The following is a 17,970-nucleotide window of genomic DNA, read 5'->3' as shown; positions in this document are numbered from 1 at the left end:
ATGCCATCTCAGTGTTACTCGGCGGAGGAGAATATCAGTGTCCCGGACTGACAGTGGCACCTCTGTGTGACACCTCCTCCAGTCACTGCTTGCACGACGGCTGAGTCCTCATTAGAGGACAAGTCCACCTGGCTTTCAGACATAGACAGCACTTCTAATGACATCCTGAGATGGCCTTGGTCTCCTCTCAGTGACAGAGAGGTGCAGTTCAAACTTCTGGCGGAGAGTTTTTCATTGCCATACAACCACAGGGGTGACGGTGATGATAATGATGTTGTGGAACGATGGGTACTAAATGACCACGGGGATATCTGCAGGGAGAATCATTTGTCTCGGAACGAAGCTTCTGCTAAAGAATTTACTTGTATGAAGCCGCAACACAGAAAATACAACACAGAACTCCAGAAAATCTCCATAAAAATGTTTTAAATAAGCGACCAAGAGTCTACACAAACATGAGCTGCTAACTTCTCATTACTGACTGAACAGTTTTCATCAGTTCAACATCAACAACAGCAGATAAAACTATTCTGAAACCAACATCTGCTGATGCGCTGGTGGGCAAGAGGACTGGCCGCAAAGTCATTTCCACTGATGAGTAATGAAGCGTGCCTGATGGCTCAAGCTCCCTACAACAAAGCACAACGGTGTTTGCACATTTCACTCCACTATCACAATTTCCATCTCCGAATCCAACTTAACTCTGAACTACAAATCATGCAAACACAATTAGGAGGCCTTCATTTATGTAAAGCACCTTGACAACAAATAACAGGCTACACGTTCACTTCTTCTGGCACATTAGTATCATCCTAATATGATAGAGGGGATGTGTGAGGAATAATTCCATGTCTCACCCACAACATGAATAGGTTAGGGTGCGTAATGAGGAGGTGGAAACACTAAGCTGCTTACAGAAATCAGCTCTTTGAGAGACAGGCCGCTTTACCCTGCAAAGCCTATTTACAGCTGTTAAGACAATTTCAGAAGCATAGATTTTTCTTGCCAAACAGAGACCTAAGAGCCAGCTAATGTATGGGATGACAACAGGTCCTTGGAGAGGCCAGAGAAATGTGTGTCTGAACTTTTGCATTGTCCATGTGCTTAAGTGTCCTTTTGCAGATTTTCAAAATTTCAGCGTAAGCAAGTGTTTCTGCCTAGAACGTGTTTCTGAATGAATTCTGTGCTGTGTCTGTCGGTGGGCCACTGTGCCCATGTTAATAACCCTCCGTTTCAAACCAGCCCCTCCCCATCTTGTCTCCACATCGGGTGTGTGTTATCTTGGCAGGTAGTGGAGACAAGAAAACTGCAGACTAACATCTGTCTTCCTGTGTGACAGGCCAGCCCTCTGAAGGGACGAGAGATGTTCCGTCCATCAGCGGGAGCCCTGCAGGGAGTGAGGTGGTGAGGCAGATATACCTGCAGCTCGCTCTAGCTAACTCCCTGCACTCATTTATTTCCCCTACAATGTGATCAAAGTGGCAGACAAGGACACTGAGGTACTGCTGTAGTACTACGTTTATTTTACAGGAGGGCGGGGCATCAATTTAGGGGTGCTATGCAATACAGACAAAAGCAGAGGGAGCGACAGAGGATAGGTAGGAGACAGCAACAACAGACAGACAGACAGAGATAAGAGATGAGAGGACTAAAAAGAGAGAGAGGAAAGCACCGGAGAAGGGAAAGGTCAGAATGTGTGGGTAAAATGCAGAAGAAAAAGCAATGTTTTGACTTGACATTACCACTTAATAGCTATGTAAATAAGCCTCAGCCCATTTACGTAGAAGTTATTAACATAACACTTGTTTCAAACTCTGGCCACGTAAACAGCAGCAGCATGGTTAATGGCTGCAAATTTGTCAAGTGAATTTCTTTTATTAGTGTGCACAGACCAGATCAGTCTCCTAGTGTATATATAAGCTTCAACAATAATAGCCAAATATTCCACACCAACGAGCAAGAGGCAGCAATGTGAAGTCAAACAAATCTGTTTTTCTAAAATTATGCAATTTTGTTCTTTTGCAAACTGCACATTTGCAGTGTATAGTTGACACAGAGACACAGTACTGAGTGTGCACTGAGTACCAAGTGGTCAAACACAAAATGGCCAAGTGTCAGCAGTGTAAAAATAAGTCATCTCAGCTTTGGAAGCCAAAGACTCGAGACATGAACCAACCGAATCCAAAAACAAGCCTCCGTCACACAGAGGTCTGTGTGCTGACAGACACAATGTTGTTATTCACGCTGCAAAGTTTTAGCAACAAAAAAAATTATGAATTTCATCAAAACAGATGGCATTACACACAGTGTAATACAGTATATGTGCAAAAGCACTTTCAAAGACTAATAGGTTGAATTTAATGACACATGAAAACAGTCACCCCCAATATTTTCCAAATATAGTCACACATACAAACACACAGTGTCAACACTGCGGTCCTGTTTCCAAAGTCAACATTGGTCAATGCTAATTTTTTTCTTGACCTCTAAGCTGGTACGCTCTGATTGCTGTGTATTGACGTCTCTTGTCAAGTGAGAACATCTTTGATCTCAGAACTGTCAAAATGGATAGAGAGAATCATATTGTTGAGCTATAACACTGTCCTGACCTCCATAACCCCCAGTCCTAGGATTATTAAAATAATATTGAAGAAGAAATTGGCTAGCAAACCATTGCTTGGGAGACGGTTTGTCAGGTGAGTAATCAAGTAAAAAATACTAAACCACTAAAAACTCTGAATCCACAGCTGCAACGAAAATTTACTTAACTATATATATATATATATCCTGAAGTCGCGTGGGAGCAGTCTTTACCACCATTGCTGAATAAAATCTGATATGACTCAGGCAGAAATCATGCTCACTGACGAGGCAGTGTATTAAAGTTTAATTCGTGTTACATTTTGTCACGTATATTCAGTGTCATTTTATTCTAATGAAATAGCCTCAAGTAATGACTGACTGACTTTACCCCTCTCTTCTTGTCCCATAATTTTCTTGTGTCGTTTGTTGCAGAACAGTTACATATTATCCCTTTGAGCTACACATGCTGTCCATGTCTGTTGATGATTGCTAGTGGCATCATATGATGCATCATATGACAAGTGTATTTGGGACTTAGGAAGTCCACTGGAGCAATTGCATTTCCTCAGTTTGCAAGTACATCTAGTTTAAGGTCTTCCAAGTCGCAACCACCAAACACTGTGTTGCAGTGTTGCGGGTAATGTTATTTTTAAATGAGCTAGTTAATTTGTCTTGCCTCACATAGTTGCATAACTCAATAACATATGCACAAGGGGATCATGCTGCCAGTTAACCTTCCCTCCCACGACAACTCACAGGCTCACCCATCTGAAACAGACATCATTAAACAGACCCTCTTTTTTGTTGTCACTGTTTCTTGCACGACTGGGCTACAACAGAAGTTACATTGGGAAAAGTGGTGGCAATGGTCGCTAACTGATGGAAATGGAGCAGCTGGCAGTATGAGCACAAAGAGGTAACGAAACAAATGCAATATCCTGTAAGACTGAGGCTACATATTCTTTTGAAGTTCAAGAACCCATAGTAAGATCAGTTGCCTCAATAGATGTGCAGCTGCTTCAGTGGCCTCTGTCCAGTAGACCAACGAGAAGAGGACATGACATGGGCTCCAGCTGGTGTACGTACGCACACAAACACACAAAGCTCTAAGAGGGTCGTCTTATCCCTCACCACTTCAGACACAGACAGAAGTGAAAGGGCCGTGGTTGAGCCAACTCCTCTCAGCACTAACTGCTACTGTCAGCGCTTTTCACCAGAGACTCTGCCTCATTTTCTGAAGGGGGAAGATGAAAGTGGTCTTAAAAGGCGCTTGAAGTGTTGAAGTGCACGAGGCGGCTCCAGTGGGGACAGTGTGAATGAGAAGGGAGGGGATGCACAGTGAGGAGAAGTCTATGTTCCCTGTTTTAACCATGTTTGACAGTAATATATTTGTCTGTCCCTAGCTGAAAAGGAGGAGGGTCCCATGTGTCCATATGTGTGTGTGTGTGTGTGTGTGTGTGTGTGTGTGTGTGTGTGTGTGTGTGTGTGTGTATATATATATATATATATATATTATTATTATTATTATTATTATTATTATTTTAATTGCACACGCTATTGAAATGCTAGTTTGTCCAAACACTTTCTGGTGAGACAGGATTGGTATCACTACCGATGCACCAATCCAATACTGATATCAGGCATCAGTCTGATACTGGCTCAAAGAGCTGGTCTGGGTGTCTGTGAAAACAGGGCTGATCTATGGGACTGATCAGTTCAATGCTGTTACTCAATGTTTACATCTATGTAGGAAGTCTAAAATTATTTTGAAAGGTACATGACTATGCTCCTTTTGTGAACTAGGTTTCCATTTGAACTGTAATTCCAGTTAATACTGAAGATTTTTTTTACCAAGTTGCTGGTTCACTTTTATTTATTGCTTTATTTTATTGTGAATATGTATTTTTTTTTCTCCATTTTGTTTTACAGCGAAGTGATCTTTAAGTTGCAGTGTTAAGCCTGATGTTGCCTGACAGGTGAAAGAATGATCACAGTCTCTTCTGCACAGTGAGACATACAGCTTATTAATTAAATACTGTATTGGATCGATACTTGGTACCTAAGGCCCAGGCATCAGTATCTGTATTGGGACTAGAAAAGTCAGATCAGGTCATCCCCAGATATCACACATAGAGAGCTTAGTAAAATATAATTTGATGACAAAGGACCTTGGCCTTATACAACACTGTTATCCAAATCCGGTTTCTCCAATTTTTGGAGAAAAGGCACACAGAGGGAAAGCAAAAGGGAAAAAATATCACTGCATTGCTTCTTATAAATTCACTGCTCCATGAAGCATGGAATAGCCTTAATAAAACATCCAAATTAGGGCCAGTATTATCAGGATAATGGCTCTATCACTGAGCAAGTGTTGGGACACAATGACATTAAAGACGAACTGAAGCATGAGTGATGCTAATGTACCACGTTAACCTATCACTTCTCAACTCTCATGACAGGGTTTGAGAATATCTTTTTGATTTGTGATGTCCTTCTACACTGCACATCTTATAGCAAAGAAGTTAACATTTCAGCTGAGGAAACATTAAAACAAATGTGCAGTACAAATCAGTTCTATAACTTTTAATCAAATAAAAGTGCACTTTTTGTGTTCATTTGTTTTACGTATCATACAAATCTAATGTGTGCATTAGGGTGCTGAAACCAGGGAATTTTGGAATTTAAATTTAAATGGTAGTTCTACATTGAACTAAAAGTGACAGCCCAATGGCACGTTTACGTCTACTGAGATAGTGGTAGAAATCAGAGCTTAAAAATGTCTCCATCCACAACGAACAGGTGCAGCCTTTCAGTTGCCGTACTGATGGTGAATGCCCCTCAAATCCTCCAATATGGAAAAAGTACATTAAAACAAAAGCAGAGCCAGCAAAACTAACTGAGAATGCAAAGCAGAGAATCCTGACTGGCCTGTGGGGGAGAGGGGAGTATGAAGGAGGACTCGGGTGAGATGCAAATGACACACATGGATAACGAAGTCCTCAGAAAGGCTTGTGGTGATGCCCATAGTGGGGAGGAGCATTTCTGTGACAGATGGTACAGGCTAGGCAGTGTGTTGGGTTGGTGGAGAAGCATATGGTACTTTCTAGATGATCGCATACACCAGCGCCAGGCCCAGTCGGAGGTGTAAATGCTTCTCTGCACCCTGCCAGAGAAAGCAGAACCGTTGATATCCACAGCAAAATTTTAAAAAAGTGGAGTCACACTAAGTGTGAGCATGGGTGTTATGCCATATCTTATGTGACTATAGAATTTTATTTCACATCCTTACTAATAAAGTGCTTTGGTGTATCACCACCACTGAGCTTGTAACCCTTTTTAGGGATTTAATTCTTTGAATGTTTATTACATGCAAGCATTGGATCCAAAAGTCTTTTTTTTTAATAGTCACACTCATATTCACCATAACAGGTGATTCAATCATACAATTCACTTTTAAATATCTATCCTTTTCTCACATATATTTCACAACTGCAGAAATACACTGATAATATATAATTGCCTTTTAAAGCACTTAACATGTCTGACCATTGATCTCTGGTCAGTGGCTAATCTCCATACATCTGTGGTCAGTAGAGTGCTGCAAACGCAATACACAGAAGTGCAGGTTTAGTACCTGCCATGAACCTTGTTCCTGTCCCTGTAGTGAGGAAGGAATTGGAATTTAACAGTATTCCTTCCTCTCCATGCCCAAAGTGTAAATATGCAGGATTTGACAGACCAGGAACTTCCTGTCTGTCCTATCACAGTTCCAGTTGTCCAAGCCCTCTACGGGATACTGGGTCCTTCCAACATGCCCTTGGCTCTGTGTCTGGTGTGTACCAACTCTCTCCACACTGTTAGTGATGGGGAAACGCAGTGGACAGGTCTGGGATTCCATCCAGCAGAGGCTGCTGTGCAGGGAATCTCCTTTGCACTTCAGTGCACAATGGAAAACCCATACCACTAGATTCCATTAAGAGAGGTAAAATTATCTCACCAACCTTGGAGCGTGCAGCATATATTGATGTGAGAATCCAATATCATTTTTTAAACAAAAATGTCTACTGGCATTATCATATAAACATCTGACTCAGAATTCAACACCAAAACCCACCACACACTAGGATGGCTGCGATGAGGCTGCTAGATCCTCTGAGGCTGTCAGAAGCTGGCTGTTTAGCCAACATAAAATATTCTAATCGTTAAAGTATCTGAACAGACATTTACTCTAGATATATTCCATGCACTGGATCTGAAACTAAGCCATAAGGCTAAAGTCTCACTCTGAAGACTGGCATTAAAACAAAGGCAAACATAGGATGATTCACTTTAAGCCAACACTGTGTGGAAAGATGCCGGTTCCCGGTTTACAATGAGATTTGTCTCAATTTGCAGATCACAGGCCAGAGGCATAGAGGGGGTCTGAGCTGCCACAGAGAGCAGACAACTAAATGAGCAGAATGAAAACAATCACTTTAAGATACACACAACAACAGTGTCCTTGGCCTTGAGCTACTTGTATTTACACATCATCTGAGGCACAGTGTGAACCTCATTCACTTGACTTAAGAGCTCTTGAAGATCCCCAGTAACCAAAAAAGAGCCTCTCTCCTTTCTGGGGGAGAAAAAAGGAAATAAACCGCTATATATAGCATGGCCAATAAAATTTTTTATGTTTTTCGATGCAGGAAACTGATGTTCACCTCAGCCAACTGCATCGTTGAGTGCTTTCAAGCATGTCAACTTAAGACAGCAATACACGTCAGACTGAAATTGATGAGCATGTCTTGCAAGATGAGCGGATGCTATAGATAAGCTTCTTCCCCTCTACCTAACAAACCATCACACAACCACAACCAAATCTGCATGCCTGCATACACACTCACACCTGCCTCATCAAAGAGTTGGCTAATGTCAAGGTAGCTCGCTATTATTCAGTAAGCCAACATATCAAACTAACTACGCCTCTAATAAGCACACATGAGATTTGACAGCCATGCATAAAAACTGCTCTGTTTACACTGAATATTCATAGCCGAGTGAAATAAATTAAAATGATCCCTACCTCTGTTAATTGTCATTCTGGCAGTGAGACTGTGCTTAGCACAGAGAAGTGAAAAAGAGCAGCAGAGGCAGACTGAGGTGAATGAGGAGTGAAAGAAATTAGGTAACTCTGAGAACTGAAAACAAGACGGAGAGAACAAAAGCAGAAAGGTGCCCATTGCAACACAATTCGTCAAAGGAAAGTCAGGAAGATGACAACAGTAAAGAGGGGCAACACATCCCTTACTCATCTGATATGAAGTGTATATATACACAAGTATAGGTTGCTCCCATTCATCACACAGGCTCACCATGCAGCGAAGATAAGAATCCAAAGCGATGTTTTCTTCCATTGCCGCTTTGTCAATGAATGATTGCTGGGGGAGACAGGAGGCATGACAGACATGAAGGGCTCTTGCAGCAAGGAGGGGGAGGGAGAATGTGGTTTTGATTTAGAATTCAGACTGAAAATCCATCAAGATTTGCTCAACAGATGCATCTGTCAAGCGGGTGGCGACACAAAAAGTGGACTGCATAATCACATTCTCTTTGGCTTTAGCAGGGCACAGGTATGTGTATATGTATTTGTTCAAAGGCAAACACAGAATCTATATTCATTACTGGAGTTGCTCTGATATCTCAAGACTGCAAGATAGCAGCCAGGCCTTTGTGGAAAACCTGAAAACAAATATATATATGTGTGTGTGTGCGTGTGTGTGTGCGTACACACGTGTCACTACCTAAGAAATGGGAATTCAGTCTTGCATTGACTGAAGGTGTATATTGTTATCGATAACATATTTGGACAAGGCAGAGGGAGATCTTCCAAAGAAAACAACCTTGCAAGTTTTGCAGAGAAAGGATTATCTGAATAGTGTTACCAAGTGTTAGTAATGCATGTGCCACAAAACATTCAGGAGATTTAAAGGAAGAAATTCTTGCTCCATTTCCTAACCAGTAATACCCTCTTGCACACCTGAAGGCAGGTATGCTCACTTGCATCGTGAGATGTAAATATATTGCTTCATAGATGGTTTAATATTGGTTTTACTTATTGAGATGGTTTGATGATGTGTCTATACTTAAACATTTTCTATATTTCTATTTGTTGATCTATTGACAACTATGCTTTTTTTTTTTTTTTTTTTTTTTTTTACAAGAACATTCCTGATTTTATATATACTGTGGCGTCCAAAAGTCAAAGACCATTTTATATCATTTCATTATATCATATCTATTTAGCATTTATTTTGGATGTTACCCTAATTTTTTCATTGCAAGCAATAATATTGGCTTAACAGCTTGAGTGAAAAATCAAGGCTTAAAAAAATGTACATGAATCTCATATTCATTTAGTAATTCATATGTTGCTCTTTTGCTTTAATGACAGCACTCGAGCTATATGGACTCAATATGTTTGAGCAAAACCTGATGATCCATGTCAGCCCAGAACGATTTGACAAGGTTCCAAAGAGCTTCATGTGGTGTCACAGAACTTTCTCAGTCTTCTGGTACCCCCATAAATGTTCAATGGGGATGAGGTCAGAGTGCAGTCAATTAGGTGCAGGTGTCCAATCCAGAGAAGGCTAAACACCTCCAGACATGAATATCCCCACCACCATGTCTCACTGTCGGTTTCTGTCTCCAGTTCATCTCTTTACATACTTTCCGTTACTGCCATAAATCTCAAACTTGGATTCATCAGTAAATAGACTTTTTTCCAGTCATCCACTGTGAAATGCTGGTATTTCTAAGCCCACCCCAAGTGCCTGGCTTTGTTTCCCCTCTTGAGAAGTGGTTTAGAAACTGCTACTCGTCCTCTGAGACCACTACAACTCAGCCTTCTTTTGACAGTACTTTTGCTGACTGGAGTCGAAGTGTTCTTTCTTTAGTAAATTCTGTCTCTGTGATGAAGTTGCTTTTCTATCTCTCATGAAACTAAGCTCGATGTTTTGATCTTCTGATGGTGTGGTCACTTTGGGTCTGCCGGATCGAGCTTTGGATACAACTGATCCCGCCTTTGCAAAGCGTTTGAGCTGCATGCACCGCCTTTTTAGAAACCTTTAGTCCAGCCATGATGTGACGCTGAGAAAGCCCTCTTTGTTTAGAGTAACAATCTGATTTCTGACACTTTCACTTAGTTCTAATGTCAAAGCAATGATCTTCTGGAAACTTGAGAAACTGGCTTATTTATAACTGATGAACAATTCGGTCATTGCCCAAATTTGCTTAAATATGATTGCTGACCTAGAAATAGTGCAGAATCTTAAAATCATTACTCATGAGCAGTACTTCACACAAAAGTGTGTGGCTTCATTTTTCTGTCCTCTTTCACGTCACATGTTAGGAAGCAGGATCTGCAGCATCACATTACACACAGCAGTTACTGATTCTGCCAGACAGACATTTACTTGTACTTTCCTCATTTAGCCTTGAACAATGTAACACATTTCTGGCTGCATCAATTAGCATTGTCATTCCTCTACAGGCAGACAAAAGAACTGGATACCTGAATGCCTGAAAGAAACAGCAACAATACGCAAATGTGACAGCTAAACAAAAAAACAACGAGAAATTTCAACGTTTTGAATCACAACATTGAATGAAATATTAAAGTTATGCTATGTAAATTCAAGGACCAAAAGTTTATTTTTCAAACCTACAGCTGCTTGGGCTGCCACACACACACACACACAACACCAAAATTAAATGCTTGAGTATAAGACTTGTGGATCTGGATCACTGGTTTTGGACAGACAGCAGGAGTTAGTGTGCCATTCTCTCAGTGTCCCAGTGGAGCACACATTACAAAAACTTTGGACTTTCTGATAACTCCCCGCGCAGCTCACCCAGTATGGGGCCACAGAAATCAAACCTTACTTTCCATGAGCCATTGGCTGGTTGTGAGTCACCCATCTGCCACAATGTAAACTCTCCCCTAAGAGTTGTCATTCAAGCTAAATGGAATCAATGGTCCATGTCGGATATTTTATTTTTATGTTTTGATAGAGAAGGAGAAAGATTTTAAGCTATTTGTCCACAGCGGTAATAGAAAAAATCAATCTGTGTCCACTTTACGAGAGTTGGACCACTCTACAGTACACGAGAGGAGTGAGAGGAGTTTCTATATAGCATAGCTGCAATTGAAGTGTCAACTAAACCACTTCATGGTTAAGTGAGTGTAGCAGAGTGGAGAATACTGGTTGGTGGGCATATGTGTGTGTGAGTGTCTGTGTGTTTGCGTGCTTAAACGGGCAAGCTTACCCTACGCATACCATTCATCTGTGTCTGTGCCTCCATGCTTCACTGGTTCAGTCTATTGTGTATGCAGAGAGCCAGGGGTTCACAGCAGGATATCAGCACCACGCAGAAATCCATTTAAGTCTCTCCCGGTCAGCTCAGATACCCCAGCCATCCACAACCCCTGTACACAGACCTACCCCGTGTCCTCTACAGTGGAAGGCCCTGAAACAGAGCCCCATCCAGAGCTGGCTTCACACCCTGCCTCCCCGTCAGCCCCTGGGAGTCAAAGCTTGGCAGTCTCAGTTTGCATTTCAGCTCAACAGATCTTAGCTAAAGAGGTTACTGATCTCCCTCTTTCTCTCACCCTCTATCACATTCATGTGTGACCTAACATAGCCCAAGAGTGAGCCACACACAGACGCGTTGTGCATCTGATGAAATGAAGCGTCGTGAGATGCTCTCTTGCATGCTTTAATAGTGAGCCAGTAATAGTCACAGTATACAAAAAAGACCACAAATTACTGTCAGAGCTGCAAAAATTTCTGTTGGCACATGTTTTCAGTTTAGCTGGGTATTTACTAACACTCGTGATGTAAGTGGTCACAGCTACAGCTGAGTTGACTTGATTGCACTGCTACTAATTAAGACCGGATGCTTGGCTTTGAACACGTGTCCTGTCCATTTCTGGAAAGCAATGGAGTGCAAAAGAAAGTGTGGCTCCTCTGCAACTGGCCTTGAAATATTGGTTGAAGACACTAATAAAAATATTTCAGAACTGCAGTCATGCACTTACCCCTACTGCAGTGAACAATCATCAATGATAAATCACTTTCAGCCATCAACTTTCTTTTCCTCTGCACATATTTCACAGTACAACAGAGAAATGTCCTAAAATACTAAAAATATTGCTATAACCTACATATGCAGGATTTTTTTTTGCACAGTCACTTTTCTGTTGCCAGCACAAAACTTCAATGCAGCTCGATAATGTTGTCATAATTATGGACCAATCCTATCTGACTTGTTAGAATCTAAAAAGCACTGCAAATCCTTAGTTAAAAATAAATCAACCCTTGAGTATAGCCTGGGTTTTATTAAGCTGTCTATTGCCTTCTAATTCCTCTGCCCAGAGTTTTCTGTCTCTGCATTTCTTCCCCTACCAAGCAATATAGGTACTGTCATGAAAATATATATCCTCTTGCTCCTATTCAGTTTATCTTTGTCTGCATCGTAACCAGGGCCACTGAAAGCAGCGCCCCAGGCAGCGGGAGCCCAAAGGCAGCCGTGAGAGTGGCATCTCTCTGGCTGACAACCAACCTGGATACACTATCAGAAAGCCGCTGCTGTAGTTGGAGAGGACACTGAATAAAATATAAAGCTGAGGGTGGAAATATACACTGTATGTTTTGGGCAGTTTGGTGTGTGGGAAGAAAGTAGAACAGGGAAGGTAGGGGATGGAAGAGAAAGCAGTGTGTGGGTGCATACAAATGTGTGTTAAATCATCTTTGTTCATCCGAGTAAAATGCATTTGTGAAGATTTGTGCGACAAGAATAAAATTAAGAGTTCCAGTCACTTCCTTAAATGGCTTTGAGCGACTGTCTGGGGGCAAAAACCCCAATTGTAACCAAGGATTACAAATAAATAAATTAAAACAAAAAAAGAAAAACAAACAGGAAAAAAAAAAACATGCAAAGCGTGAGAAACTGAACACGAGAGGTTGTGAAACAAATTAGCGCGGATGAGTGCCGTGATGAAAAACTGAGCAGGCACAACCACTAAGCTTAAAAAATACAGGCTTCCACACATAAGCAAACACACAAAGATGCGATTAAACTTGATAAAACTTCAGCCATGATTAACCACAGCCATTTGCACCTCCTGTGTCAGGGCCGGAGAGCAATGCTGCACAAACAGGGCTGTTATGGTTTCATAGTGTACAGCAGTACAATTACACAGCAATTACAAAACCCAAAATCTATCAGCACTTAAGTAATAAATAATTAACTAATGTGTAAATCTACAACATGTGACCACTTGAGCAGTGAAGCAATGTTGTGCTCACATGATTACAAGGTACAAACAGACGATTTCCTGTGTTTTTCATCAAGCTTCACGTGTTGCTGGAGCAAAGAGCTTATCACATACAGTTCAGTGAACACAGCAAAGCAGTGCACCACAAAATGATGAGGCCATTTCTACTAAATGAAATGTCATCGCAGAACTCAGATCACCAATCATGTCATTTCAAAACAGTTTGAAATACAAATCAAAACAAAACAAAAAAAAGACCATCCTGAACTTACATATTAAGGACATGAAACTCTTTGTCGAAATTTAAAACTTTGATCAGATATTTCCTGATTTAACTTAGAAATCTGCCAATTTAATTTTTTCATGTAGGTCATGGCGGTCTGTGTTAATACAACATGAAACACTGCTGTTTCAGAAGTTTGAATTGTATTAACTAAACAAAAAGAATTAAAAGAAAACAAAGGAAAAATTAATTTCCTCAAAGTAAATATTCAGCAACGTAACGGATCAATGAAAGTTCTGTTTTTAGTATCGGTACCTTGACTTGTTGACTTACTGATTATCGACACCATTATAGAGCAATTTAAGGAAGGCTACTCTTTTCTCTCTGCAGAGGAAGGTGAACCACATGGCTCTTTGTGTGTGTATGTGTGAGTTTGTCTGCGTGTGTGTGTCCTACTCACTGAGTCTCTTTGCAGCCTCCAGGGCCTCAGAGGCTGTGTCGGCCACATAGAAACGCTGGACAGCCACGCCACTCTCTTGCATCAGCTTCTTGCTCTGGTACTCCTGCAGATTCAGCCACCTCCTGGGACTCAACCAGGTGCACTGGGAAGAAAGTGAAGAGAAGGAGCGAGGCAGAATGAGTGAGCCTGACTTTTAAGTAAACGAGAGCTAACACAGTGCTATAAGGTACCCATCTCGGGGGTTCCATCATGCCTAATGACAACAATTTTACTCTTCAGCTCAACATCTCCCTAAGCCTGTGCACTCTCTGTTGAGGTGTTTTACATTATAAGACACCAAAACATGTCTAACACCTGACGCCTCAAAGTGCACACGCTACATCCTTCCTCCTCGTTTCCCACCTTCCTACCATCTTATTCTCTCTCCCCTTTTCCTGTAATGAGGCAGGCAGCCTGGCCTGAGCTGCAGGAAGGCTCAGGAGCTGTTTGCTCCATCAGCAGACACAGGCCCTGTCAGCTCCAGCTGTTGTTGCTATTAAAAAGAAATTGGCTTTTTAATGTGACGGAGAGAGACGGGCTGTGTTAGAGTTAGAATCCCTCTGCTCCAGCACACACTAGTATGTGCATGGGTGTGTGTGCGCGCATGCAAATGTTTTCACAGGAAAAATCTTCAGGGAGTCGTTAAGAGGAGAAAGGCCATTAAAGGAAAGTGAAAACAAGGATTGCGAGGTAAATTATGGTTCAGCATGTAAATGATGCTCCGGTGTGAGTGTGTGTGCGTTTCCTTACCCAGCGAGGATTAAACTAACATGATAATAACATCAGGATTGCACTGCATTATGTTGCTTACTAAGAGAAGTTAAACTGACCTAAGCTGTTATCCACTGTTACACCTGTTATGGCCACATAAGACATTAGTTATTCAAGGACACCTGCATGAACATAAGGGGCACATGTGCATATTATAATGTAGAAGATAATGACATCTTGTGATACTGTTAAGATGCTGCTGTATAGTATGTTGCTGGCATACAGTATGACACCATACACCATTATATACTACCAAAATATTGTTAGTGATACACTGTCAATACTACATCAATATAGCCAAGTCTCTCCACCATACCAGCTGTGCTTAAGTCTGCACAGTCAATATTCTGCTTTTAACAATCATCACCAGTTTTTAAAAGAAGTAGGCAGCTGCTCCAGGTTTGTTTCTATGCTTGACGGTAGGAAAAATACATTACTGTGGGGACAAACACACACACAAAACTAAAATATGGCAATGGGATCAGGCGGCGCACAACACCTTGAAATTGAATCTGGGTCCTTCTGAACAGACTGACGAAAATAATGGCAGTCATAAGTGGAATTATTTCACACAAACAGCCAGCAAAGATGGACATCCAGGCTGGGTGTGACTGAAAGTTAGGATGAAAGTAGCAGCACTGTGCCAGTGTGAATATTCAGATAAACTCAGCACAAGTATCTAAGAATATGGTAATATGGTTCTTGTGAAAGAAAATGAAACTACTAGACAAAATAATCTTCGCTCAAGAATTTCCATAGCTGAAAGCCGCATTTTCACTATGGCCCCAATCATTAATAATATGAGTGAGATATTGATTTAAAGAGATATTGCAAATAGCTAAATAAATATGAATACTCGTGATTATATTAGCTCAAAACATTGAATTTCAGCAAAATGTCCTTTTGGACACGTGAGCACTAAAATGCACTGGAAAAAAGACAACTATAAACTGAAGCATTCAAAGTTCAGAACATGTTCCAGTGAATGACCAAGAGTAAACATGTTTAACGGGTAACTGGACAGCTAACAGCTTTATGTAGAAGGGAGCTACTGAGCAATGGTCTCAAGATGCTTGGACTCAAACAAAGCTTTTTTGTGGCGTGTTATAAAATAAATAAATAAAAATAAAGGTACATTTTTGTGCATAATAATCAGATATCACAAGATTACCTTAAAGGCACTTGCATGTGTGCATATAAAACACATGTACACGTGTCTGCATGCACACCATTTCACATTCTAAAACAAATGCATAGATAATGAAAGACAAATGAAGGATGAATTCAAGAGCAGCAAAAATAGAGGAGATGGTCAAGAGAATATTTTTTGAAGACTCTTAGTATAGCAGGAACAAAAAAAGAAAAAAGAAACAAAAGAACTGTGCATGTGTTTTTAGGCAGTGATTTGATTCAGTGGTGCATGGGGCATGACAACGCCACTCTGTGCCTTTTACAGTGGTCTGTCACTCCATCATTCATGAGGGGGAAAGAATAGGAACACAGGGGTGGGTGGGTTGGAAGGGAGTGCATTTATTCAGCATCTCTCAGCCATTATGATGTTGGGAGTGAAATGTAACCCCCACTAACCTTTAGTGGTTATTAGTGATTTAAAGCTAATGAGCCTGACATGGTCGCTCTAATACGGAACGTCAAACCTTTTTTTAATCTGAAGCACAGCCGCCAATGGGCCTCAACTGAAAACAAAACCGCATGACTGGTAATCCACAATTCATGCCAAGACCAACCGTCCCTGTGCCACAGCACACTGTATTAGCATGCTTTCTCCTCTCTAACTCTCGTGAGAGCCTGTCAGGAGAATTCATTAGAGCCAAAATGGGTTGTTTTCCGGGAGAACACTACATGTTGATCCATATTGGCGTCTTCTCTCGCATAACTGAATGCAGTAATGAGGGGCATCTGTGGGTCACTTCTGCAGTCTCGCCTGTGATACCTTACTATTCATATGTTTCAGTTATTGTTGTTTGTATGTGTAAATGTGGTGCATTGCTTTCAAGTGCATCCTCCATAGCACTTTATAACAGCCAATACTGATGATATGACTCTCTCGCAGCAGCCCGGGTTCAAAGGCAGGGTAATATATGAACGGCAGAACTGCATAAAGATCTGAAAAGCAATATGAATGACAAAAGAATAAATGTGAAAAACAAATATAGGAATTCCGGACAAACTAAAATGAATCTGGACAAAATGGATCTGTCTGTATCTGTCCATCTTTGAGCAGAACATGGCTTGTGTGTAAGCCTTCACTCTTTTTTTCCTGCCTATCGCTTATTCCTACATGTCCATTTTAGCAGAACCTATCCACACAGCCTTAATGAGCCAAGCTGCAGAACAGATTTTCTCTTTTTTGTGGACTCATTTGACTGCTGTCAGATACCTGCAGGGCCTCCTCTCTTAAAACATCCACTTCCCTTGCCATTCAAACTGTTAGCCTTGGGAGGATCAGCATTGATGCCAGGGTGCACGTCTCCATCTGTCAGTCCATCTTTTGGTCTACGTTTGACTAAAGAAAATGGCAGATGAGGGCCTGTCAAAGCAATCGGATCACACTCAAATATATTAAGGGAAACTAACACGTCTATAGGGATGGGAATCAAGAACAGTTTCCAAATTGTCCAAATCATCGGAACTATATGTCTCAGTTACTTTTATTGATGCCAGCATTTTTCCTCCACAAGTTCTGCATTGAAAAACAACATCAAACTCTGTAAACTTGCAACGTGAAGGAGTCAGGGCAGAGAGGAAGACACAGTTATTTGAATGAGAAAACTTAAATGAAAACGAATGCTGAGCAAGTAATGTCTCATTTTATTTAATTGAGATGACGACAGACAGACTGTTGCTACAGCTAGATCTCGTTCTACAGCCTGTTCAGACTCAGAGATAATTAAACAGCTGTGTTGACACTGAAAACCCGTGTAGGCCTAATCTGATCAGGAATCATTAAGGCAATCGATAAAGAATCAAATCAACAAGCAGAATTTATAATGGCACTGGTATCAATAAAGTCTTATTAACTCCCATCCCTATGCATTTAACCATGAAGATAAATTTTGAATCCAGACCCAAAAAATATCAAACTACAGTCCAGTTTTCACTGCAATCAGATACTGGCAAAGTGTGGAAAGCATTCTAAGCTGGATAAAAACACACCGGTGGCTGTATAAGCAATACAATTCTCCACAGTCAATCTCAACTCTACTCGTCCAAGCTTTTGAATGTGAAACTCAGACAACAGCTTAGTGTTTGAGGCAAGAATCCATCAGTGACGGCACACTATTGTCACGTTTGGCATAACTTTTAGAGAAACTGGGAGGTTCAAGATAACAATAGCAGCATTAATCTCCGTGCCGGCTGTAGTCTCCAGCATTACTAATTTTATCCAACAATTATTTATAACAATGCTTGGAAATATTAATGTGATCTGAAAACTGACTTATAATGAATTTCTCAGAAGTCCAACAGTTTCAGTGACTCATCTGCTCACAAAAGATCCATTTCAAGCAGAAATGAAACCTTGTTAGCCAATTCAGAAAAGTCCTAATAAGGCTGCTT

At 41.0% G+C, this 17,970-nt stretch overlaps 1 protein-coding gene across 1 annotated transcript in view; it reads right to left on the bottom strand.

The window, feature by feature from the left end:
• The window catches only part of suclg2 (succinate-CoA ligase GDP-forming subunit beta), a 93,814-nt gene that overhangs the window by 59,966 nt on the left and 15,878 nt on the right, over nt 1–17,970 (bottom strand). Inside the window, exon 2 of the mRNA XM_041033444.1 lies at nt 13,585–13,726. Within this exon, the coding sequence (XP_040889378.1) occupies nt 13,585–13,726 (142 nt within the window). The remainder of the gene's footprint in view (nt 1–13,584; nt 13,727–17,970) is intronic.

The sequence above is a fragment of the Toxotes jaculatrix genome, chromosome 3 (assembly GCF_017976425.1).
Source record: "Toxotes jaculatrix isolate fToxJac2 chromosome 3, fToxJac2.pri, whole genome shotgun sequence".
NCBI lineage: Eukaryota > Metazoa > Chordata > Actinopteri > Toxotidae > Toxotes > Toxotes jaculatrix.
The sequence above is the reverse complement of the archived record's forward strand: the minus strand, read 5'-3'. Positions and strand labels throughout refer to the sequence as shown.